A 26,378-nucleotide genomic window follows, 5' to 3' on the forward strand; every position below is an offset into this window, starting at 1 on the left:
CCCATTTTGAAATAAGGTTATGGGGAGAAGGCGGGAGAATGGGGTTGAGAAACTTTTCAGCCATGATTGAATGGCGGAGCAGACTCGATGGGCCGAATGGCCTAATTTCTGCTCCTATGTCTTATGGTCTTATGGTCTAAACCTGTAGGTTAGTTGAGTTCAGAATTTTGGGTCCATTGAGAATTAGTACTTTATGGCTGGTAGGTGAACAATTTTCAACAAGTTTAACCTGCACTGTTTTGTGGAAAGGTTACAGGGATTTTATATTCTAAATGTACAAATACCACACAAAAGTGGCTAATGGCACCAGGCCAGTTTATGTCAGTGTAATAAGACTACAGCATATAATTTTTTTAAAAAACCCAAAATATCACTGTTACTCAGTGCTCACACAATGCTAAATCTAAAATCAGGACATTTCCATTTAAGACGACAAACATATACTGGAAGTTATCAGGCCAATCAGCATCCAAGGACAAAGCAGCTGAACAGTTCAGGTGGACAAGTCCCAAATGCTTTTATTTACACTCAGTAGCTTCATTCAGATGAGCGTTCAGGAAATGTTCTTAAAAATCAATCAACAAGTGGTGGATAGTTAGATCACTGCACAGATTAATCAAACCAGGAGAAAACTCAGACTGGGTTTCACTCTAGTGAGAATAGGCGCCTGTAGCAATTAAGAAATTAATAGCCTCGCACTATAACGTGGTGACTTTTAAAAATTTGGGGGCGCGACAGTTATAATGGTCAGATTACTAAACCAGAGGTCTGGACGACTAATGCAGAGAGATCCCACCATGAGAATTTGAATTGTTTTTTTTTAAAATTAGATGCTGTAAAATTGTAATGAGTAAAACTCACCTAATCTTGGGGGAAGTAATGCAAAGTAATTTAACTCATAAAATTCCTTCCATGTATAAAATCCGAGGACACGTCAAATTCAAAAGAAAAATTAACAGTTGCCGCTTTGATTTTTATTTTAAAAGACTCGATTCGCCCTCACATCCAAGATTTTCCAAAGCATAATCACCCTAACTAACATGGCGATGAGATCAGGAAATGAATGGAACCGCCTTTGCAATGACTAAACCCCCTCTCCTCCCGCCGCCCTGTGTATTAAATGCAGTTTTAGTTAAGCCCTCCTAAAGGTGCTGCAAGCCAGACCCACCCGAATAGTGGCTCAGCCACTGCTGTCCACAGGGCTCCGGCTCACTGAACGCGGCTGCACTGATACAGAACAAGGCGCTAGCGCAGCAGCAGCGCAGATACAAACAGACAGCAGGCATACTCACTGCGGGATGACTGACAGCACAGCGAGCACAGCATAGCCCGGGTTCCTCCTACTTTATTGAGTCCAATCAGCTGATCAGGGATGGGTGTGGGTGGGTTTGGGTGGGGAGGAGAGAGGGCGCGGTCACGGTCTATGACAGTATATAACGTGGGGTGGGGACGGCTGAAAGTTCAGCTCTCGGGCACAAGCTTCTTCCTTTAACCTTGTTTGGGATGAGCTGTAATGCTCTACTCTGGCTTACAAAAAGCTGCTGATTCCTTCCTTATTCCTAATGTTATCTGGTGCCCACTGGGATTGGCTACATCCCCAGCTGCCCACGTTTAATGCGGAACATACAGCGTTTTGGCTGGTTACTGCTGAAAATCAGCACCCTGTGTTTGTGTGTGTGTGTGTGTGTGTGTGTCTGCCTGGCTCTGCCTCGCCACCTAGCTGTTGTGTCCTGTGGAGGAAACCTCTTGATTGTTTTGACACGCGTGTCTACAGCCAGTAATGTTCAGTTCCTTTCTGAACTGGCCCAGCAAGTCATTCGTTCCCCAAAACCAAGTGCTCCGGGATGAAGTTCCATGACTACCCTCTCAGGGCAATTAGGGATAGCGACATGACGGGCATTTAAGCCCCGTTTTTAAAATGGAGAAAGACCCCAAGAGTCCATTTCAGTGGCTGGCGGAGAGGAGGGCTGTGGCTGCCGGGGTGGCCTGGATCGGGGGCGTGCTGGGTGGCGGAGGAGTGGGCTGGATGCTCCCACAGGAGTTGGCGCGTTGTGCGTCCGTGGGCGTCCGGCTCCCGGCCGATGCTGTCCGAGACCTCAGGACGGTCGTGCTCGGACCCGAAGTCATATTGGGCCTCAAGGTGGCCGAGGTGCGCGGTGGTCTTCAGTCTGAGCGTTCCCCTGTTCGGACGGAATTCCACATTGGCCCCAAGCCCCAAACCCTCCCTCGGGTGCCGGTGCCCCGCAATATGAGCCGCCTCGGGGAAATGCCCTCCGTGTCCTTTAGCATGGCGCGGAGGAGCTTCCTGTAAGGACTGCTGCTGCACACCTTCCACTTCCTTGCCCTTGCCCGCTGCCTGGACACGCCCTGGCGTGTCTTGTTGCCGTCCGGCGGCGGAGGTCCCCATTGGGGGGCTCTCTATGGAGGTGTCCTCCCGCTTTCCATTGGTGACCTGGGGTGGAGGGTGTTGCACACAGCAATCCCGTACAACCATAGGATGTGTCGGTTCACGGGCTCCCGGGATACCTGACCTTTTTGTGGTCTTGTGGAGTCCGTGCACCACGTTTATGTAGGGTGTTGTAGGCTGCACTCCCTTTTCAGTTATTTAAAAAACCTTTTATTTCTGTTTTGTTTGCACTTCAGTCCCACGCTCCTGATTTATGGGCACCCGGTGCGGAGGGGGACCGGGAGGGAGGAGGACCTCCTCCTGAACCTGCTCCTGGGCCTGGCCAAGTTGGCCATTAACAGGACCAGGCAGCGGGCGATCGAGGGGGTCGTGCCACCCGACTGTCTGCCCCTCTTCCGCGGCTATGTTCACGGCCGGGAGAGGGAGCACGTGGTGTCTGCCGGCACTCTCGAGGACTTCCGTGCCCGGTGGGCACCGCGGGGACTGGGGTGCAATATCAACCCCCTTTAACCACATTTTGGTTTGATGTTTGTAAATTTTCTTTAAACTTTGTCTTTGGTTTTACAACTAACGTAACTTCGGGGCTGTGTTTACTTTATCCCTCAATTTGTTAATTTAGTTTAATTGTTTGACTCCAAAAGAGTTAAAGGTGCTGCAAGCCAGACCCACCCGAATAGTGACTCAGCCACTGCTGCCCACAAAGCTCTGGCTCACTGAACGCGGCTGCGCTGATACAGAACAAGGCGCTAGCGCAGCAGCGCAGATACAAACAGACAGCAGGCATACTCACTGCGGGGTGACTGACAGCACAAAGGGCAGAGCATAGCCCGGGTTCCTCCTACTTTACTGAGTCCAATCAGCTGATAGGGATGGTTGGGGGGGGGAGAGGGCGTGGCCACAGCACATGACAGTATATAATGTGGGTGGGACAGGTGAAAGTTCAGCTCCATCCCCCACTGGGATGGTCTGATGGCTCTCCGCTTCTTCCTCAAACAGAGGCCTGAACAATCCCCATCCACCACTACTCTCTTCCGTCTGGCTGAACTTGTTCTCTCACTGAACAATTTCTCCTTAAACTCCTCTCACTTCCTCCAAATAAAAGGTGTGGCTACGGGTACCCACATGGGCCCCAGTTATGCCTGTCTCTTTATGGGGTATGTGGAACACTCCTTGTTCCAGTCCTACTCAGGCCCCCTCCCACAACTCTTTCTCCAGTACATCGATGATTACTTCGGTGCTGCTTCATGCTCTCGTCGGGACCTGGAAAAATTTATTAATTTTGCTTCCAATTTCCACCCCTCCACCATTTTCATGTGGTCCATCACTGACACTTTCCTTCCCTTCCTTGACCTCTCAGTCTCAATTTCTGGTGGTAGACTGTACACCAATATTCATTACAAGCCTACTGACTCCCACGGCTACCTCGACTACAGCTCTTCACACCCGGCTTCCTGTAAGGACTCCATCCCATTCTCTCAGTTCCTTTGCCTCCATCGCATCTGTTCTGATGATGCCACTTTCAAAAACAGTTCCTCTGACATGTCTTCCTTCTTCCTAAACCAAGGTTTTCCACCCACGGTGGTTGACAGGGCCCTCAACCGTGTCTGGCCCATCTCCTGCGCATCCGCCCTCACACCTTCCTCTCCCACCCAGAACCATGATACGGTCCCCCTTGTCCTCACTTATCATCCCACCAACCTCCGCATTCAAAGGATCATTCTCTGCCATTTCCGCCAACTCCAGCATGATGCCACCACCAAACACATCTTCCCTTCACCCCCCGGCGGCATTCCGTAGGGATCGTTCCCTTTGGGACACCCTGGTCCACTCCTCCATCACCCCCTACACCTCAACCCCCTCCCACGGCACCTTTCCATGCAACCACAGAAGGTGCAACACTTGCCCCTTTACTTCCCCCCTCTTCACCGTCCAAGGGCCCAAGTTTTCAAGTGAAGCAGCATTTCACTTGCACATCCCTCAATTTAGTCTACTGCATTTGCTGCTCCCAATGCGGTCTCCTCTACATTGGAGACACCAAACTGGGTGACCGCTTTGTGGAACACCTTCGGTCTGTCCACAAGCATGACCCAGACCTCCCTGTCCCTTGCCATTTCAACACACCACCCTGCTCTCATGCCCACATGTCCGTCCTTGGCCTGCTGCAATGCTCCAGTGAAGCTCAACGCAAACTGGAGGAACAGCACCTCATCTTGCGACTAGGCACTTTACAGTCTTCCGGACTGAATATTGAGTTCAACAATTTCAGATCATGAACTCTCTCCTCCATCCCCACCCCCTTTCCGATTCCCCTTTTTCCAATAATATATAATTTTTAAAAAATATATTTTTCTGTTCCCACCTATTTTTAAATTTATTTCAATCTATTGTTTCATCCCCACCTTTTAGCCCATTTCGATCCCTTCCCCCCATCCCACCCCTACTAGGGCCATCTGCCACTAGCTTGTCCTGCTTGCTACCCTTAAAGTCCCCATTAGCACATCCTTTAGATAATATCACGACCCTCAACACCCCTTTGTCCTTTTGTCTATCCTTTGGCAATCTCTTCTTGGCCTCCAACTATCACTAGCCCCCTATCCAGCTCTACCTGTCCCACCCACCCCCCTCTACCAGCTTATATTTCATCTCATTTCTATATTTTTTAGTTCTGATGAAGGGTCATGCGGACTCGAAACGTCAACTGTATGCCTCTCCGCAGATGCTGTCGGACCTGCTGAGTTTTTCCAGGTATTTTTGTTTTTGTTCTCGATTTCCAGCATCCGCAGTATTTTGCTTTTATGAAAGTTCAGCTCTTGTGCACAAGCTTCTTCCTTTAACCTTGTTTGGGATGAACTGTAATGCTCTACTCTGGCTTATAAAAAGCTGCTGATTCCTTCCTTATTCCTAACGTTATCTAGTGCCCACTGGGATTGGCTACATCCCCAGCTGTCCACATTTAATGTGGAGCATACAGCGTTTTGGCTGGTTACTGCTGAAAATCAGCAACCCGTGTGTGTGTGTGTGTGTGTGTGTGTCTGCCTGGCTCTGCCTCGCCACCTAGCTGTTGTGTCCTGTGGAGGAAACCTCTTGATTGTTTTGACACGTGTGTCTACAGCCAGTAATGTTTAGCTCCTTCTGAACTGGCCCAGCGAGTCATTCATCCCAAAACCAAGTGCTCCGGGATGAAGTTCCATGACTACCCTCTCAGGGCAATTAGGGATAGCGACATAACGGGCATTTATGCCCCATTTTTAAAATGGAGAAAGACCCCAAGAGTCCGTTTCAGTGACTGGCGGAGAGGAGGGCTGTGGCTGCCGAGGTGGCCAGGATCGGGGGGCGTGCTGGGTGGGTGAGGGGTGGGCTGGATGCTCCCGCAGGAGTTGGCGCGTCGCGTGTCCATGGGCATCCGGCTCGCGGCCGATGCCATCCAAGACCCCAGGACGGTCGTGCTCGGACCCGATTTAATTTTTGGCCTCGAGGTGGCCCAGGTGCGCGGTTGTCTTCTGTTTGAACGTTCCCCTGTTCAGACGGAATTCCACATTGGCCCCAAGCCCCGAACCCTCCCTCGGGTGCCGGTGCCCCGCAATATGAGCCGCCTCAGGGAAATGCCCTCCGTGTCCTTTAGCACGGGGCGGAGGGGTTTCCTGTACGGGCTGCTGCTGCACACCTTTCACTTCCTCGCCCTCGCCCGCTGCCCGGACACACCCTGGCGTGCCTTGTTGCCGTCCAGCGGCGGAGGTCCCCATTGGGGGGCCCTCTACGGAGGTGTCCTCCCGCTTTCCATCGGTGACCTGGGGTGGAGCGTGTTGCACACAGCAATCCCGTACAACCATAGGATGTGTTGGTTCATGGACTCCCAGGATATCTGCCCTTTTTGCCATCTTGTGGAGTGCGTGGACAATGTTTATGTAGGGTGTTGTAGGCTGCACTCCCTTTTCAGTTATTTAAAAAACCTTTTATTTCTGTTTTGTTTGCACTTCAGTCCCACACTCCTGATTTACGGGCACCCGGTGCGGAGGGGGACCGGGAGGGAGGAGAATCTCCTCGTGAACCTGCTCCTGGGCCTGGCCAAGTTGGCCATTAACAGGTCCAGGCAGCGGGCGATCGAAGGGGTCGTGCCACCCGACTGTCTGCCCCTCTTCTGTGGCTACGTTCACGGCCGGGTGTCCCTGGAGAGTGAGCACGCGGTGTCTGCCGGCTCTCTCGAGGCCTTCCGTGCCCGGTGGGCACCGCGGGGACTGGGGTGCAATATCGACCCCCTTTAACCACATTTTGGTTTGATGTTTGTAAATTTTCTTTAAACTTTGTCTTTGGTTTTACAGCTAACCTAACTTAAGGGCTGTGTTTACTTTATCCCTCATTTTGTTAATTTAGTTTAATTGTTTGACTCCAAAAGTGTTAAAGGTGCTGCAAGCCAGACCGACCCGAATAGTGACTCAGCCACTGCTTCCCACAGGGCTCTGGCTCACTGAACGCGGCTGCGCTGATACAGAACAAGGCGCTAGCGCAGCAGCAGCAGCGCAGATACAAACAGACAGCAGGCATACTCACTGCGGGGTGACTGACAGCACAAAGGGCAGAGCATAGCCCGGGTTCCTCCTACTTTACTGAGTCCAATCAGCTGATAGGGATGGTTGAGGGGGGGAGAGGGCGTGGCCACAGCACATGACAGTATACAATGTGGGTGGGACAGATGAAAGTTCAGCTCCATCCCCCACTGGGATGGTCTGAGGGCTCTCCGCTTCTTCCTCAAACAGAGGCCTGAACAATCCCCATCCACCACTACTCTCTTCCGTCTGGCTGAACTTGTTCTCTCACTGAACAATTTCCCCTTTAACTCCTCTCACTTCCTCCAAATAAAAGATGTGGCTATGGGTACCCGCCTGGGTCACAGTTATGCCTGTCTCTTTTTGGGGTATGTGGAACATTCCTTGTTCCAGTCCTACTCCGGCCCCCTCCCACAACTCTTTCTCCAGTACATCGATGATTACTTCGGTGCGGCTTCATGCTCTCGTCGGGACCTGGAAAAATTTATTAATTTTGCTTCCAATTTCCACCCCTCCATCATTTTCATGTGGTCCATCACTGACACTTCCCATCCTTTCCTTGACCTCTCAGTCTCAATTTCTGGTGGTAGACTGTCCACCAATATCCATTACAAGCCTACGGACTCCCACGGCTACCTCGACTACAGCTCTTCACACCCCGCTTCCTGTAAGGACTCCATCCCATTCTCTCAGTTCCTTTGCCTCCGTCGCATCTGTTCTGATGATTCCACTTTCAAAAACAGTTCCTCTGACACGTTTTCCTTCTTCCTTAACCAAGGTTTTCCACCCATGGTGGTTGACTGGGCCCTCAACTGTGTCCGGCCCATCTCCCGCGCATCCGCCCTCACACCTTCCTCTCCCACCCAGAACCATGATAGGGTCCCCCTTGTCCTCACTTATCACCCCACCAGCCTCCGCATTCAAAGGATCATTCTCCGCCATTTCCGCCAACTCCAGCATGATGCCACCACCAAACACATCTTCCTTTCACCCCCCTGGTGGCATTCTGCAGGGATCGTTCCCTCCGGGACACCCTGGTCCTCTCCTCCATCACCCCCTACACCTCAACCCCCTCCCATGGTACCTTTCCATGCAACCGCAGAAGGTGCAACACCTGCCCCTTTACTTCCCCCCTCTTCACCGTCCAAGGGCCCAAACACTCCTTTCAAGTCAAGCAGCATTTTACTTGCACTTCCCTCAATTTAGTCTACTGCATTTGCTGCTCCCAATGCGGTCTCCTCTACATTGGAGAGACCAAACTGGGTGACCGCTTTGCTGAACACCTTTGGTCTGTCCACAAGCATGACCCAGACCTCCCTGGCGCTTGCCATATCAACACACCACCCTGCTCTCATGCCCACATGTCCATCCTTGGCCTGCTGTGCAAACTGGAGGAACAGCACCTCATCTTGCGACTAGGCACTTTACAGTCTTCTGGACTTAATAATGAGTTCAACAATTTCAGATCATGAACTCTCTCATCCATCCCCACTCCTTTTCCGATTCCCTTTTTTCTAATAATATATAATTTTTAAAAAATATATTTTTCTTTTCCCACCTATTTTTAAATTTATTTCAATCTATTGTTTCATCTCCACCTTTTAGCCCATTTCGATCCCTTCCCCCCATCCCACCCCCACTAGGGCCATCTGCCACTAGCTTGTCCTGCTTGCTACCCCATTAGCACATCCTTTAGATAATATCACGACCCTCAACACCCCTTTGTCCTTTTGTCTATCCTTTGGCAATCTCTTCTTGGCCTCCAACTATCACTGGCCCCCTATCCAGCTCTACCTGTCCCACCGACCCCCCTCTACCAGCTTATATTTCATCTCATTTCTATATTTTTTAGTTCTGATGAAGGGTCATGCGGACTCGAAACGTCAACTGTATCCCTCTCCGCAGATGCTGTCGGACCTGCTGAGTTTTTCCAGGTATTTTTGTTTTTGTTCTCGATTTCCAGCATCCGCAGTATTTTGCTTTTATGGAAGTTCAGCTCTTGTGCACAAGCTTCTTCCTTTAACCTTGTTTGGGATGAACTGTAATGCTCTACTCTGGCTTATAAAAAGCTGCTGATTCCTTCCTTATTCCTAACGTTATCTAGTGCCCACTGGGATTGGCTACATCCCCAGCTGTCCACATTTAATGTGGAACATACAGCGTTTTGGCTGGTTACTGCTGAAAATCAGCACCCTGTGTGTGTGTGTGTGTGTGTGTGTCTGCCTGGCTCTGCCTCGCCACCTAGCTGTTGTGTCTTGTGAGGAAACCTCTTGATTGTTTTGACACGTGTGTCTACAGCCAGTAATGTTCAGTTCCTTCTGAACTGGCCCAGCGAGTCATTCATCCCAAAACCAAGTGCTCCAGGCTGAAGTTCCATGACTACCCTCTCAGGGCAATTAGGGATAGCGACATAACGGGCATTTATGCCCCATTTTTAAAATGGAGAAAGACCCCAAGAGTCCGTTTCAGTGGCTGGCGGAGAGGAGGGCTGTGGCTGCCGGGGTGGCCAGGATCGGCGGCGTGCTGGGTGGGTGAGGGGCGGGCTGGATGCTCCCGCAGGAGTTGGCGTGTTGCGCGTCCATGGGCATCCGGATCGTGGCCGATGCCATCCAAGACCCCAGGACGGTCGTGCTCGGACCTGATGTAATTTTAGGTCTTGAGGTGGCCCAGGTGCGCAGTGGTCTTCTGTCGGAACGTTCCCCATTGGTCACAAGCCCCGAACCCTCCCTCGGGTACCGGTGCCCTGCAATATGAGCCACCTCGGGGAAATGCCCTCCGTGTCCTTTAGCACGGGGCGGAGGGGTGTCCTGTACGGGCTGCTGCACACCTTTCACTTCCTCGCCCTCGCCCACTGCCTGGACACGCCCTGGCGCGCCTTGTTGCCGTCCGGCGGCGGAGGTCCCAATTGGGGGGCCCTCTATGGAGGTGTGCTCCCGCTTTCCATCGGTGACCTGGGTTGGAGGGTCTTGCACACAGCAATCCCGTATAACCATAGGATGTGTCGGTTCACGGACTCCCAGGATACCTGACCTTTTTGCCGTCTTGTGGAGTCAGTGGACCATGTTTGTATAGGGTGTTGTAGGCTGCACTCCCTTTTCAGTTATTTAAAAAACCTTTTATTTCTGTTATGTTTGCACTTCAGTCCCATGCTCCTGATTTACGGGCACCCGATGCGGAGGGGGGCCGGGATGGAGGAGAACCTCCTTGTGAACCTGCTCCTGGGCCTGGCCAAGTTGGCCATTAACAGGTCCAGGCAGCGGGCGATCGAGGGGGTTGTCCCGCCCGACTGTCTGGCCCTCTTCCGCGGCTACGTTCACGGCCGGGTGTCCCTGGAGAGTGAGCACGCAGTGTCTGCTGGAACCCTCGAGGACTTCCATGCCTGGTGGGCACCGCGGGGACTGGGATGCTTTATCGACCCTCTTCCTCACATTTTGGTTTGATGTTTGTAAGTTTTCTTTAAACTTTGTCTTTGGTTTTAAAGCTAACCTAACTTAGGGGCTGTGTTTACTTTATCCCTCATTTTGTTAATTTAGTTTAATTGTTTGACTCCAAAAGAGTTAAAGGTGCTGCAAGCCAGACCCACCCGAATAGTGACTCAGCCACTGCTGCCCACAGGGCTCTGGCTCACTGAACGCGGCTGCGCTGATACAGAACAAGGCGCTAGTGCAGCAGCAGCGCAGATACAAACAGACAGCAGGCATACTCACTGCGGGGTGACTGACAGCACAACGAGCAGAGCATAGCCCGGGTTCCTCCTACTTTACTGAGTCCAATCAGCTGATAGGGATGGTTGGGGGGGGGAGAGGGCGTGGCCACAGCACATGATAGTATACAATGTGGGTGGGACAGATGAAAGTTCAGCTCCATCCCCCACTTGGGTGGTCTGAGGGCTCTCCGCTTCTTCCTCAAACAGAGGCCTGAACAATCCCCATCCACCACTACTCTCTTCCGTCTGGCTGAACTTGTTCTCTCACTGAACAATTTCTCCATAAACTCCTCTCACTTCCTCCAAATAAAAGATGTGGCTATGGGTACCCACATGGGCCCCAGTTATGCCTGTTTCTTTTTGGGGTATGTGGATCATTCCTTGTTCCAGTCTTACTCAGGCCCCCTCCCACAACTCTTTCTCCGGTACATCGATGATTACTTCCGTGCTGCTTCATGCTCTCGTCGGGACCTGGAAAAATTTATTAATTTTGCTTCCAATTTCCACCCCTCCACCATTTTCACATGGTCCATCTCTGACACTTCCCTTCCCTTCCTTGACCTCTCAGTCTCAATTTCTGGTGGTAGACTGTCCACCAATATTCATTACAAGCCTACCAACTCCCACAGCTACCTCGACTACAGCTCTTCACAACCCGCTTCCTGTAAGGACTCCATCCCATTCTCTCAGTTCCTTCGCCTCCGTCACATCTGTTCTGATGATGCCACTTTCAAAAACAGTTCCTCTGACACGTTTTTCTTCTTCCTTAACCAAGGTTTTCAACCCACGGTGGTTGACAGGGCCCTCAACCGTGTCCGGCCCATCTCCCACGCATCCGCCTTCACACCTTCCTCTCCCAACCAGAACCATGATAGGGTCCCCCTTGTCCTCACTTATCATCCCACCAGCCTCCGCATTCAAAGGATCATTCTCCGCCATTTCCGCCAATTCCAGCATGATGCCACCACCAAACACATCTTCCCTTCACCCCCCGGCGGCATTCTGCAGAGATCGTTCCCTCCGGGACACCCTGGTCCTCTCCTCCATCACCCCCTACACCTCAACCCCCTCCCACGGCACCTTTCCATGCAACCGCAGAAGGTGCAAAACCTGCCCCTTTACTTCCCCCCTCTTCACCGTCCAAGGGCCCAAACACTCCTTTCAAGTCAAGCAGCATTTTACTTGCACTTCCCTCAATTTAGTCTACTGCATTTGCTGCTCCCAATGCGGTCTCCTCTACATTGGAGAGACCAAGCAGGGTGACCGCTTGGCTGAACACCTTCGGTCTGTCCACAAGCATGGCCCAGACCTCCCTGGCGCTTGCCATTTCAACACACCACCCTGCTCTCATGCCCACATGTCCGTACTTGGCCTGCTGTAATGCTCCAGTGAAGTTCAATGCAAACTGGAGGAACAGCACCTCATCTTGCGACTAGGCACTTTACAGTCTTCTGGACTTAATAATGAGTTCCACAATTTCAGATCATGAACTCTCTCATCCATCCCCACTCCTTTTCCGATTCCCTTTTTTTCAATAATATATAATTTGAAAAAAATATATCTTTCTTTTCCCACCTATTTTAAAATTTATTTCGATCTATTGTTTCATCTCCACCTTTTAGCCCATTTCGATCCCTTCCCCCCATCCCACCCCCACTAGGGCCATCTGCCACTAGCTTGTCCTGCTTGCTACCCTTAATGTCCCCATTAGCACATCCTTTAGATAATATCACGACCCTCAACACCCCTTCGTCCTTTTGTCTATCCTTTGGCAATCTCTTCTTGGCCTCCAACTATCACTGGCCCCCTATCCAGCTCTACCTGTCCCACCTCCCCCACCCCCCCCTACCAGCTTATATTTCGTCCCATTTCTATATTTTTTAGTTCTGATGAAGGGTCATGCGGACTCGAAACGTCAACTGTATCCCTCTCCTCAGATGCTGTCAGACCTGCTGAGTTTTTCCAGGTATTTTTGTTTTTGTTCTCGATTTCCAGCATCCGCAGTATTTTGCTTTTATGAAAGTTCAGCTCTCGGGCACAAGCTTCTTCCTTTAACCTTGTTTGGGATGAACGGTAATGCTCTACTCTGGCTTATAAAAAGCTGCTGATTCCTTCCTTCCTTATTCCTAACGTTATCTGGTGCCCACTGGGATTGGCTACATCCCCAGCTGTCCACATTTAATGTGGAACATACAGCGTTTTGGCTGGTTACTGCTGAAAATCAGCACCCTGTGTGTGTGTGTGTGTGTGTGTGTGTGATCCTGGCTCTGCCTCGCCACCTAGCTGTTGTCTTCCGCAGGAAACCTCTTGATTGTTTTGACACGTGTGTCTACAGCCAGTAATGTTCAGTTCCTTTCTGAACTGGCCCTGCAAGTGCTGCGGGATGAAGTTCCATGACTACCCTCTCAGGGCAATTAGGGATAGCAACATAACGGGCATTTATGCCCCATTTTTAAAATGGAGAAAGACCCCAAGAGTCCGTTTCAGTGGCTGGCGGAGAGGAGGGCTGTGGCTGCCGGGGTGGCCAAGATCGGGGGCGTGCTGGGTGGTGGAGGAGAGGGCTGGATCCTCCTGCAGGAGTTGGCGTGTCGCGCGTCCGTGGGCGTCCGGCTCGTGGCCGATGCCATTCGAGACCTCAGGACGGTCGTGCTCGGACCCGATGTAATTTTAGGTCTTGAGGTGGCCCAGGTGCACGGTGGTCTTCTGTCTGAACGTTCCCCATTGGTCCCAAGTCCCGAACCCTCCCTCGGGTGCTGGTGCCCCGCAATATGAGCCACCTCGGGGAAATGCCCTCCGTGTCCTTTAGCACAGGGCGGAGGGGTTTCCTGTACGGGCTGCTGCTGCACACCTTTCACTTCCTCGCCCTCGCCCACTGCCCGGACACACCCTGGGGTGCCTTGTTGCCGTCCGGCGGCGGGGGGCCCTCTACGGAGGTGTCCTCCCGCTTTCCATCGGGGACCTGGGGTGGAGGGTGTTGCACACAGCAGTCCCCTACAATCACAGAATGTGTAGGCTCACGGACTCCCGGGATACCTGCCCCTTTTGTTGGCTTGTGGAGTCCGTGCACCACGTTTATGTAGGGTGTGGTAGGCTGCACTCCCTTTTCAGTTATTTAAAAAACCTTTTATTTCTGTTTTGTTTGCACTTCAGTCCCACGCTCCTGATTTACGGGCACCCGGTGCGGAGGGGGGCCGGGAAGGAGGAGGACCTCCTCGTGAACCTGCTCCTGGGCCTGGCCAAGTTGGCCATTAACAGGTCCAGGCAGCGGGCGATCGAGCGGGTCATCCCGCCTGACTGTCTGCCCCTCTTCCGCGGCTACGTTCGTGGCTGGGTGTCCCTGGAGAGGGAGCACACGGTATCTGCCGGCACCATCGAGGACTTCCATGCCCGGTGGGCACCGCGGGGACTGGGGTGCTTTATCGACCCTCTTAATCAAATCTTGGTTTGATGTTTGTAAGTTTTCTTTAAACTTTGTCTTTGGTTTTACAGCTAACCTAACATAGGGGCTGTGTTTACTTTATACCTCAATTTGTTAATTTAGTTTAATTGTTTGACTCCAAAAGAGTTAAAGGTGCTGCAAGCCAGACCCACCCGAATAGTGACTCAGCCACTGCTGCCCACAGGGCTCTGGCTCACTGAACGCGGCTGCGCTGATACAGAACAAGGCGCTAGCGCAGCAGCAGCGCAGATACAAACAGACAGCAGGCATACTCACTGCGGGGTGACTGACAGCACAAAGGGCAGAGCATAGCCCGGGTTCCTCCTACTTTACTGAGTCCAATCAGCTGATAGGGATGGTTGGGGGGGGGAGAGGGCGTGGCCACAGCACATGATAGTATACAATGTGGGTGGGACAGATGAAAGTTCAGCTCCATCCCCCACTTGGGTGGTCTGAGGGCTCTCCGCTTCTTCCTCAAACAGAGGCCTGAACAATCCCCATCCACCACTACTCTCTTCCGTCTGGCTGAACTTGTTCCCTCACTGAACAATTTCTCCATAAACTCCTCTCACTTCCTCCAAATAAAAGATGTGGCTATGGGTACCCACATGGGCCCCAGTTATGCCTGTCTCTTTTTGGGGTATGTGGATCATTCCTTGTTCCAGTCTTACTCAGGCCCCCTCCCACAACTCTTTCTCCGGTACATCGATGATTACTTCCGTGCTGCTTCATGCTCTCGTCGGGACCTGGAAAAATTTATTAATTTTGCTTCCAATTTCCACCCCTCCACCATTTTCACATGGTCCATCTCTGACACTTCCCTTCCCTTCCTTGACCTCTCAGTCTCAATTTCTGGTGGTAGACTGTCCACCAATATTCATTACAAGCCTACCAACTCCCACAGCTACCTCAACTACAGCTCTTCACAACCCGCTTCCTGTAAGGACTCCATCCCATTCTCTCAGTTCCTTCGCCTCCGTCACATCTGTTCTGATGATGCCACTTTCAAAAACAGTTCCTCTGACACGTTTTTCTTCTTCCTTAACCAAGGTTTTCAACCCACGGTGGTTGACAGGGCCCTCAACCGTGTCCGGCCCATCTCCCACGCATCCGCCTTCACACCTTCCTCTCCCAACCAGAACCATGATAGGGTCCCCCTTGTCCTCACTTATCATCCCACCAGCCTCCGCATTCAAAGGATCATTCTCCGCCATTTCCGCCAATTCCAGCATGATGCCACCACCAAACACATCTTCCCTTCACCCCCCGGCGGCATTCCGCAGGGATCGTTCCCTCCGGGACACCCTGGTCCTCTCGTCCATCACCCCCTACAGCTGAAACCCCTCCCACGGCACCTTCCCATGCAACTACAGAAGGTGCAACACCTGCCCCTTTACTTCCCCCCCCCCCCCCGCCTCTTCACAGTCCAAGGGCCCAGGTTTTCAAGTGAAGCAGCATTTCACTTGCACATCCCTCAATTTAGTCTACTGCATTTGCTGCTCCCAATGCGGTCTCCTCTACATTGGAGACACCAAACTGGGTGACCGCTTTGTGGAACACCTTCGGTCTGTCCACAAGCATGACCCAGACCTCCCTGTCATTTGCTATTTCAACACACCACCCTGCTCTCATGCCCACATGTCCGTACTTGGCCTGCTGTAATGCTCCAGTGAAGCTCAACGCAAACTGGAGGAACAGCACCTCATCTTGCGACTAGGCACTTTACAGTCTTCCGGACTGAATATTGAGTTCAACAATTTCAGATCATGAACTCTCTCCTCCATCCCCACCCCTTTTCCGATTCCCCTTTTTCCAATAATATATAATTTTAAAAAAATATATTTTTCTTTTCCCACCTATTTTTAAATTTATTTCAATCTATTGTTTCATCCCCACCTTTTCACCCATTTTGATCCCTTCCCCCCATCCCACCCCCACTAGGGCCATCTGCCACTAGCTTGTCCTGCTTGCTACCCTTAATGTCCCCATTAGCACATCCTTTAGATAATATCACGACCCTCAACACCCCTTTGTCCTTTTGCCTATGACATCTTTGGCAATCTCTTCTTGGCCTCCAACTATCACTGGCCCCCTATCCAGCTCTACCTGTCCCACCCACCCCCCTCTACCAGCTTATATTTCATCTCACTTCTATATTTTTTAGTTCTGATGAAGGGTCATGCGGACTCGAAACGTCAACTGTATCCCTCTCCGCAGATGCTGTCGGACATGCTGAGTTTTTCCAGGTATTTTTGTTTTTGTTCTAGATTTCCAGCATCCGCCGTATTTTGCTTTTATGAAAGTTCAGCTCTTGTGCACAAGCTTCTTCCTTTAACCTTGTTTGGGATGAACTGTAATGCTCTACTCTGGCTTATAAAAAGCTGCTGATTCCTTCCTTATTCCTAATGTTATCTGGTGCCCACTGGGATTGGCTACATTCCCAGCTGTCCACATTTAATGTGGAACATACAGCATTTCGGCTGGTTACTGCTGAAAATCAGCACCCTGTGTTTGTGTGTGTGTGTGTGTCTGCCTGGCTCTGCCTCGCCACCTAGCTGTTGTGTCTTGTGGAGGAAACCTCTTGATTGTTTTGACACGTGTGTCTGCAGCCAGTAATGTTTAGTTCCTTCTGAACTGGCCCAGCAAGTCATTCGTTCCCCAAAACCAAGTGCTCGGGGATGAAGTTCCATGACTACCCTCTCAGGGCAATTAAGGATAGCAACATAACTGGCATTTATGCCCCATTTTTAAAATGGAGAAAGACCCCAAGAAACATTCCCGCACCGCACTTTAGGAAGGATGTGATGGCTTTGGAGGGAGTGCAGAAGAGGTTCACAAGAATGGATCCAGGATGAGAAACTTCAATTATGAAGATAGTTTGGAGAAGTTGGGACTGTTTTCCTTGGAGAAAAGAAGCCCGAGAGGAGGTTTGATAGAGGTATTCAAAATCATGAGGGGCCCGGACAGAGTAAACAGGGAGAAACTGTTCCCATTGGTGGCAGGATCGAGGATCAGAGGGCACAGATTTTAAAGTAATTTGACAAAAGAAGCAAAAGCGACGTGAGAAAAATCTTTTTCACGCAATGAGTGGTTCAGGTCTGGAATGCACTGCCTGAGAGTATCGTGGAGGTTCAATCGAGGCATTCGAGAGGGAATTAGATGATTATTTGCAAATAAACGATGCTCAGGGGTACGGGGAGAAGGCAGGAGAATGGCACTAGGTGAAATGCTCATTCAAAGACCCAGTGCTGACATGATGGACTGAGTGGCCTCCTTCTGCACAATAACAATTCTGTGATTCATAGACAAAAAGACACTGCGTCAAAGGAGGTGAGATTAGGAGGGGGTGACCAGAGTCTTGGTGGGTGATTTGGGAACGGCTTTGGGTCGAGATCCCAATGTCAGGGTCAAATGGGGGTCATGACCTCGCACAGTGTGAGACAGTGAGACACCCGGCAGTGATTTTTTTCCCCCATTAGGGGCAAATAGTGGCCAAAGGATGGCTCGCTGTCCAATTAGGGACAGCGGATGGGCTCACGCAGCCAATAGCTTGGAACAAGTTGTAGTTCAGGTAAAAGAGAGCACAGCCACCTCAATTTAAAAAAAAATCGCTTTAGCAGCTACCATGGTAGAGGGGGAAACCCTCCACAGGGCAGCCTGCAGCCAGGCGGGCGGGAAGGGTCTCAGTGCCTGCCTGGGGCACCAGTGCACCCATGCACACCTCTTCCCCCATTCCCATGTCCATCAAGAGGCCATCTCTAGGCAGCTGGCCTAGTCCTCGATGCTTTGACGGGCCTGCAGTGTGTAGCCTCTCCAACCCCCATCAAGGCTTTCCAAGGCAGAGCTAGATAAATTCTTGATTAACAAGGGGGTGAAAGGTTATCGGGGGTAGGCGGTAAGTTACAGTCAGATCAGCCATGGTCTTATTGAATGGCGGAACAGGCTTGAAGTGCCCTACTGCTGCTCCTAGTTCGTACATTTGTATGTTCGTTTATTCATCATTTGTCTCACAATTCCGCAGCCTCAGTTCTTTTCTGCATTGCTTCGTTAATCGTCCAACACTCGCTTCCATATGTCAAAATTGGTGTGATGTACATTCCAGGATTCTCGGCTTTGTTTTCATGGTAGTTTTGAGTTCATCATAATCTTTTTCATTTGTTTGAAATGTATCTTTGGCTATTCCAAACCTTTGTCTTATTTCTAACTCACAGAACCTGTTCTCATGACAAAGAGTCTTTAGGCTAAGGATCATTCTGGTTACCTTCTCTGTACACTTTCCCCAAAGCCTCAATATTATTAGTCATGTGTGAGGACCAAAATTGGAGAAAGAGCACCAAATGCAGATATAGCCTAAATATCATTTTTTTTTCCAAATTTATTCTCATAGAATCATAGGATAAAACAGGACAGAAGTCCATTCGGCCCACCATGTCTGCACTGGTTCTTTTGAAAAGCACTCCAGTTGGGCTCACTCCCCACTCTTTCCTTGTATCTCTGCAATTATTTCTGCAGTTCCTTTCTGGGGGCTGCTTTTGAATCTTTTTAAAAATTATTCATTGATAGGACGTAAGCATCGCTAGCTAGACCAGCATTTATTGCCCATCACTAATTGTGCATGAGAAGGTAGTGGTGAGCTGCCTTCTTGAATCTATATCCATCCCCTTTGAGGCCATGCATTCCAATTCCTAACCAATAGTTGTTTGGTGGTAGAGAACTTGAGTATTACTGAAAAAAGAGACATGTCAAAGCTCTATGTCTTGCACTCTTCAGGACACTTTGCAAGAATACCAAAATAAGGGGAAAACAACAATTTATACTGTATGAGAAGAGAGTGCTGATTGGTTGGCAAGTGGACTCTGATTGTTAGAGGTGTTGCAATGGAGAATGCACCAGTGATAGTGACTGACAGTTAACTGCCAAGCATTGCCTGAAATTTGAACCAGGTAACTTGACCCTGATTGGTCAAGGCATTGCCCTGAAGAATGAGTCAGCGAATGGCTGTCACTTGTTTTGTTTAGCTGAAACAGGCGCAATGTGTATATGTTCTTTCTGTCTGCAAAGACCAGGGCCCTGTGTATTAATATATGTAGCTTCCAGTACACACAAATGTGCCACACTGCGGGCCTGACTGTCAATCTTAAATTGGTTGCCAGCGTAATTCTTAGCACATTGAGGATTATTTAGAAAACGTTATCCAATCATGGAATCACATCTAATGTTGGACATTGTGTTTTGAGTTTTTCAAGCACTGGCTGGTTGGTACTGTCTGTACAATGGCTCCTGGTCTGGTAACAACTCAATTTTAAAATTTTCATTCCTGTTTTCAAATCCCTCCATGTCCTTGCCCCTCCCTATTTTTATAACCTCCTCCAGTTCTACCAGCCCCTGAGATCTCTGTGCTTCTCCCCATCAGGCCCCTGCAACCTCGAATTTAATTGCTCCACTTTCTGTGACTTTGTCTTCAGCTCCTGGGCCCAAAACTCTGGAATCCCCTCCCTGAGCCTTTCCTCCTCTATATCTCTCTCTTTGCCTTTAAGATGCTCTTTAAAAATTACCTCTTAAATCAAGGACTTGGTCACCTGCCCGAATATCTCCTAATGTGGCTTGGTGTTGAACTTTGTTTGATTATTTTCCTTTAAGCAGCTTGGGATGGTTTACTGTTTTAAATGTACCAAAAGGTACTCAGTGTATAAACGTAAGTTGTTATTGGTGGTGTCACCTTACATTGGCAACTATCTCAAGCAGTTAACGAGTTCTTGAAGGCTGCTGAGCCCCCACCCCACCCATCTCAGCACCACTGGTTGGATCAAATTACACATTCCAGGCAGAAAGTTTGGAGAATGGTGTCCAATTACACCTCCCATTGCCTGACTGTGTCTCTGTACCTGGATGCTGCACAACACAACATTGTCTGGAAATAAAAACAAAAAGCTACTGCGGATGCTGGAAATCCAAAACAAAAACAGAATTACCTGGAAAAACTCAGCAGGTCTGGCAGCATCGGTGGAGAAGAAAAGAGTCAACGTTTCGAGTCCAACATGACCCTTCAACAGAACTGAAGTATAGTTAGGAGAGGGGTGAAATATAAGCTGGTTTAAGGTGGGGGGCGGGGGGAGAGAGACCTGGACCCCTCCCTCTGGATTCTTACCTTCTCTTCATCATTCCATTGAGAACTGTCAGCGTGACATTAGCCGTCTCAATTTCTGTGCTCCTCTCACCCATTCTAATCTGTCTCTCTCTGAACTTACTGCACTCCGTTCTCTCAGGTCCAACCCCAACATTGTCATCAAACCCGCTGACAAGGGTGGTGCTGTTGTTGTCTGGCGCACTGACCTCTACCTCGCGGAGGCTGAGCGTCAACTCGCAGACACTTCCTCCTATCTCTCCCTGGACCATGACCCTACCACAGAACATCAAGCCATTGTTTCCAGGACTGTCACTGACCTCATCTCCTCTGGAGATCTTCCTCCCACAGCTTCCAACCTGATAGTTGCCCAACCTCGGATGGCCCGCTTCTACCTCCTACCCAAAATCCACAAACAGAACTGTCCTGGCAGACCGATCGTGTCAGCCTGTTCCTGCCCCACGGAACTCATTTCTCGTTATCTTGACTCCCTTCTCTCTCCCCTTGTCCAGTCCCTTCCCACCTACATCTGTGATTCCTCTGACACCTTACGTCACATCAACAATTTCCAGTTCCCTGGCCCCAACCGCTTCCTCTTCACCATGGATGTCCAATCCCTCTACACCTCCATCCCCCACCAGGATGGTCTGAGGGCCCTTAGCTTCTTCATTGAACAGAGACCCGAACAATCCCCATCCACCACTACTCTCCTCCGTCTGGCTGAACTTGTTCTCACACTGAACAATTTCTCCTTTAACTCCTCTCACTTCCTCCAAATAAAAGGTGTGGCTATGGGTATCCGCATGGGCCCCAGCTATGCCTGTCTCTTTATGGGGTATGTGGAACATTCCTTGTTCCAGTCCTACTCCGGCCCCCTCCCACAACTCTTTCTCCGGTACATCGATGATTACTTCGGTGCGGCTTCATGCTCTCGTCGGGACCTGGAAAAATTTATTAATTTTGCTTCCAATCTCCACCCCGCCATCATTTTCACACGGTCCATCTCTGACACTTCTCTTCCCTTCCTTGACCTCTCTGTCTCAATTTCTGATGATAGACTATCCACCAATATCCATTACAAGCCTACCGACTCCCACAGCTACCTCGACTACAGCTCCTCACACCCCGCTTCCTGTAAGGACTCCATCCCATTCTCTCAGTTCCTTCGCCTCCGTCGCATCTGTTCTGATGACACTACCTTCAAAAACAGCTCCTCTGACATGTCCTCCTTCTTCCTTAACCGAGGTTTTCCACCCACGTTGACAGGGCCCTCAACCGTGTCCGGCCCATCTCCCGCGCATCCGCCCTCACGCCTTCTCCTCCCTCCCAGAAACATGATAGGGTCCCCCTTGTCCTCACTTATCACCCCACCAGCCTCCGCATTCAAAGGATCATCCTCCGCCATTTCTGCCAACTCCAGCATGATGCCACCACCAAACACATCTTCCCTTCACTCCCCCTGGTGGCATTCCGTAGGGATCGTTCCCTCTGGGACACCCTGGTCCACTCCTCCATCACCCCCTGCTCCTCAACCCCCACCTATGGCACCTCCCCATGCCCACGCAGAAGATGCAACACCTGCCCCTTCACTTCCTCTCTCCTCACCGTCCAAGGGCCCAAACACTCCTTTCAAGTGAAGCAGCATTTCACTTGCATTTCCCCTAACTTAGTCTACAGCATTCGTTGCTTCCAATGCGGTCTCCTCTACATTGGAGAGACCAAACGCAAACTGGGCGACCGCTTTGCAGAACACCTGCGATCTGTCCGCAAGAAAGACCCAAACCTCCCTGTCGCTTGCCATTTTAACACTCCACCCTGCTCTCTTGCCCACATGTCTGTCCTTGGCTTGCTGCATTGTTCCAGTGAAGCCCAACGCAAACTGGAGGAACAGCACCTCATCTTCCGACTAGGCACTTTACAGCCTTCCGGGCTGAAAATTGAATTCAACAACTTTAGATCTTAAACTCCCCCTCCCCCCATCCTCCCCCCGTTTCTTCCCCCTCCCTTTTTTTTTCAATAATTTATATAGATTCTTCTTTTCCCACCTATTTCCATTATTTTTAAATCTACAACTAATACCTTGTTAGTCTTTCCACCCCACCCCCACTAGAGCTGTACCTTGAGTATCCTGCCATCCATTCTTAATTAGCACTTTTCTTAGATAATATCACCACCTTCAACACCTCTTTGATCCTTTGTCTGTGACATCTTTTGATTATCTGCTCCTATCACTGCTTGCTTGTCCCCACAACCACCTCAACTTCTCTCTCCCCCCGCCCCCCACCTTAAACCAGCTTATATTCCCCCCCTCCTAACTATACTTCAGTTCTGTTGAAGGGTCATGTTGGACTGGAAACGTCAACTCTTTTCTTCTCCACCGATGCTGCCAGACCTGCTGAGTTTTTCCAGGTAATTCTGTTATTGTCTGGAAATGCATCCTAACCAAATCACAACGAATGGGGTGCATTAGGTAGGGGTGGCAACATTACTTGATTTGCCAAGTTTCCTAATCTTGAATGGTTTAGTTTTCTATTAGATGTGCCTCTCTAAAAACGTGAGCGCTTTTTGTTAATGACACTGGAACAGTCCAGTGTTTTCTTATTGTTTGATTCAAAGGGGCATCCTAAATGAAACAAAAACAAAAAATGCTGGAAAAACTCAGCAGGTCTGATAGCATCTGTGGAGAGGAAGACAGAGTTAACGTTTCAAGTCCGTATGACTCTTCTTCAGAGAGCAACCTAAATTACCTCACTTTCCTCCACCACCTAGGACAAGGGCAGCAGGCGTATGGGAACACCATCTCCTCTAAGTAAACAAACTATTCTGAATACCATTGTTATTATTCACTTGAGAACTATCTGATGTATTTTTATGATTTAGGTTGCATTAGTTATGCCCCTATAGAAATGGGACATTTTTAAAGATTTCTTTCATTTGGGTTGATGACACTCAAAAACCTGTCTCCTAACAGGTTAACAGAAATGGCAGACGATCCCCACTTGAATGGGCACTGAATGTTGGCCTTATTCAAGCAATGCCCATATTTTGGGAATGAATAAAGTAGTCTTAATGGGAACAGGCGACAGATTATGGCCCTCCCACTATGATAAACTGGCTGGAACCATTGTAAAGCCCCTGGGGCTGTACGCCTCAGGAAATGTTTAATATAATGGAAAAGTAGATGCATTCATAAGTGGATTGAGCCCTCACCACCGCCACCTCCATCCTCCCCCCACCCCCCGCCCCCCAACCCTACCTCAGTGCAATGGTTTTCAAACTGGGATTCATAGATCCTTTGGGATCTGTAGAGATTTTCCATGGGCTCCACAAATAATGTGAAAGTGCTGTAGCCAAGAATAAATGAATGGTTGGTGACCAGAGGTGTGCTCTGCTACCCCCAAACCCCCAGGCTCTCTCTGTGTTCCTGTGCCTCCATGCTTTTGCTGTCCCTGTCCTCTGCGCTCCCAGTTCTCCTGCTCTCCCTGTCCTCTGCTCTCCCAGTTCTCCTGCTCTCCCTGTCCTCTGCTCTCCCAATGCTCCTGCTCTCCCTGTTCTCTACTCATCGAATTCTTGCTCTCTTCATACGTCTGCCCACTGCCCTGCTCCCCTATCCCCCATTTCTGCTCTTCCATGCTCTTTGTCTCTCCAAGTTCTGCTTCCTTCCTGTGCTTACCAAGGATAGAGAGACACTGCAGAATGTTATTCAAATGGAGACAGTCTGCAAAATGCTGCACTACAGAGGGACCTGGGTGTCCTTGTACATGAATCACATCAGCACCCAGGTACAGCAAGTAATTAGGAAAACAAATGGAACGTTCAGTTCTGTTGAAGGGTCATGAGGACTCGAAATGTCAACTCTTTTCTTCTCCGCCGATGCTGCCAGACCTGCTGAGTTTTTCCAGGTAATTCTGTTTTTGTTTTGGATTTCCAGCATCCGCAGTTTTTTGTTTTTATAAATGGAACGTTGGACTTTATTGCAAGGGGGATGGGGTATAAGAATAGGGAAGTCTTGCTAGAACCGTACAGGTCATTGGTGAGACCGCACCTGGAGTACTGAGTACAGTTTTAGTCTCCTTATTTAAGGAGTTATATACTTGCATTGGAAACAGTTCAGAGTCTTGGGATGAAGCGTTCACCTTATGAGGGAAGGTCGAGCAGGCTGGGCCAATATGAGTATATGTATATATATATATATATACTCATTGGAGTTTAGAAGAGGGAGAGATGATCTTATTGCAGCCTATAAGATTCTGAGGGGCCTTGACAGAATAGATGCTGAGAGGATGTTTCCTCTTGAGCAGGAATCTAGAACAGGGGGCACAGATTATAAATATGGGATATCCTGTTTAAGACAGGGATGAGGAGGAATTTCTTCTCTCAGAGTTTATTGTCTTATAGCTCTGAAGAGTCAAATGGGCTGGAAACATTAGTTTTATGTCTCTCTGATCCACAAATGCTGGTGGACCTGCTGAGTTTCTTTGGCATTTCCTGTTTTTAGTTCAGATTTCCAGCATCTGCAGCCTTTTGCTTTTATTCGAGTCTTTGGAATTATCTTCCCCCAGGGGGCAGATTGAATATATTCAAGGCTGAGGTAGACAGATCTTTGATTGACAAGAGTCAAGAGTTATGGGGGAGTGGTGTGTGGCTGGTGTAGGTAGGCAGGAAGATGGAGTTAAAGCCATAATAGTGGCCAGCAGGCTCGGGGGGCGCTGAATGATCATTTAGCGGCGGCAGCGAGGTATTCATGCTCTCGTCTGGATCTGGGAAAATTTATTAATTTTGCTTCCAATTTCCACCCCTCCATCATTTTCACATGGTCCATCACTGACACTTCCTTTCCCTTCCTTGACCTCTCAGTCTCAATTTCTGGTGATAGACTGTCCACCAATATCCATTACAAACCTACCGACTCCCACAGCTACCTCGACTACAGCTCCTCACACCCCGCTTCCTGTAAGGACTCCATCCTATTCTCTCAGTTCCTTCGCCTCCATCGCATCTGTTCTGATGATACTACCTTCAAAAACAGTTCCTCTGACATGTCTTCCTTCTTCCTTAACCGAGGTTTTCCACCCACGGTGGTTGACAGGGCCCTCAACCGTGTCCGGCCCATCTCCCGCGCATCCACCCTCACACCTTCCTCGCCCCCCCAGAACCATGATACGGTCCTCCTTGTCCTCACTTATCACCCCACCAGCCTTCGCATTCAAAGGATCATCCTCCGCCATTTCCGGCAACTCCAGCATGATTCCACCACCAACCACCAAACACATCTTCCCTTCACCACCCCTGGTGGCATTTCGCAGGGATCATTCCCTCCGCGACACCCAGGTCCACTCCCCATCACCCCCAACACCTCAACCCCCTCCCGCAGCACCTTCCCATGCAACCGCAGAAGGTGCAACACCTGCCCCTTTACTTCCCTCCTCCTCACCGTCCAAGGGCCCAAACACTCCTTTCAAGTGAAGCAGCACTTCACTTGCACTTCCCTCAATTTAGTCTACTACATTCGCTGCTCCCAATGTGGTTTCCTCTACATTGGAGAGACCAAACGCAGACTGGGTGGCTGCTTTGCAGAACACCTTTGGTCTGTCCGCAAGCATTACCTAGACCTCCCTGTTGTTTGCCATTTCAACACACCACCCTGCTCTCATGCCCACATGTCCGTCCTTGGTCTGCTGCAATGTTCCAGTGAAGCTCAACGCAAACTGGAGGAACAGCACCTCATCTTCCAACTAGGCACTTTACAGCCTTCCGGGCTGAATATTGAGTTCAACAACTTTAGATCATGAACTCTTTCCTCCTTCCTCACGCCCTTTCCGATCCTCCTTTTTCCAATAATTTATATAGATTTTTCTTTTCCCACTTATTTCTATTATTTTTAAATGTATTTCCATCCATTGTTTTATCTCCACCTTTTAGCCTATTTCGATCCCTTCACCCCACCCCCACCCCCACTAGGGCTATCTGTCCCTTGCTGGTCCTGCTTTCCAACCTTAATGTCCCCATTAGCACATTTCCTAGCTAATATCACCACCTCTTTGTCCTTTTGTCTATGACATCTTTTGGCAATCTCCACCTATCGCTGGCCCTCTATCCAGCTCTACCTGTCCCACCCCCTCTTAAACCAGTTTATATTTCACCTCTTTTCTATTTTT

At 49.8% G+C, this 26,378-nt stretch overlaps 1 protein-coding gene across 4 annotated transcripts in view; it reads right to left on the bottom strand.

Annotated features, from left to right (window-relative positions):
* LOC144679132 (leukocyte elastase inhibitor-like) overlaps window positions 1-10,719 on the bottom strand; it is a 51,131-nt gene extending 40,412 nt beyond the window's left edge. Inside the window, exon 1 of one of the 4 annotated variants that reach the window (XM_078539482.1) lies at window positions 10,659-10,719. In XM_078539482.1, the coding sequence (XP_078395608.1) occupies window positions 10,659-10,692 (34 nt within the window). In that variant the 5' untranslated portion in view covers window positions 10,693-10,719. Of the gene's footprint in view, window positions 1-1,168; window positions 1,302-3,197; window positions 3,219-10,658 lie in introns of those variants that run through there. The other 3 variants (XM_078539484.1, XM_078539483.1, XM_078539481.1) reach the window with 3 other exon arrangements.
* Window positions 10,720-26,378: the final 15,659 nt, after the last annotated feature.

This window comes from Cetorhinus maximus, chromosome 3 (assembly GCF_964194155.1).
Source record: "Cetorhinus maximus chromosome 3, sCetMax3.hap1.1, whole genome shotgun sequence".
Classification (NCBI taxonomy): domain Eukaryota; kingdom Metazoa; phylum Chordata; class Chondrichthyes; order Lamniformes; family Cetorhinidae; genus Cetorhinus; species Cetorhinus maximus.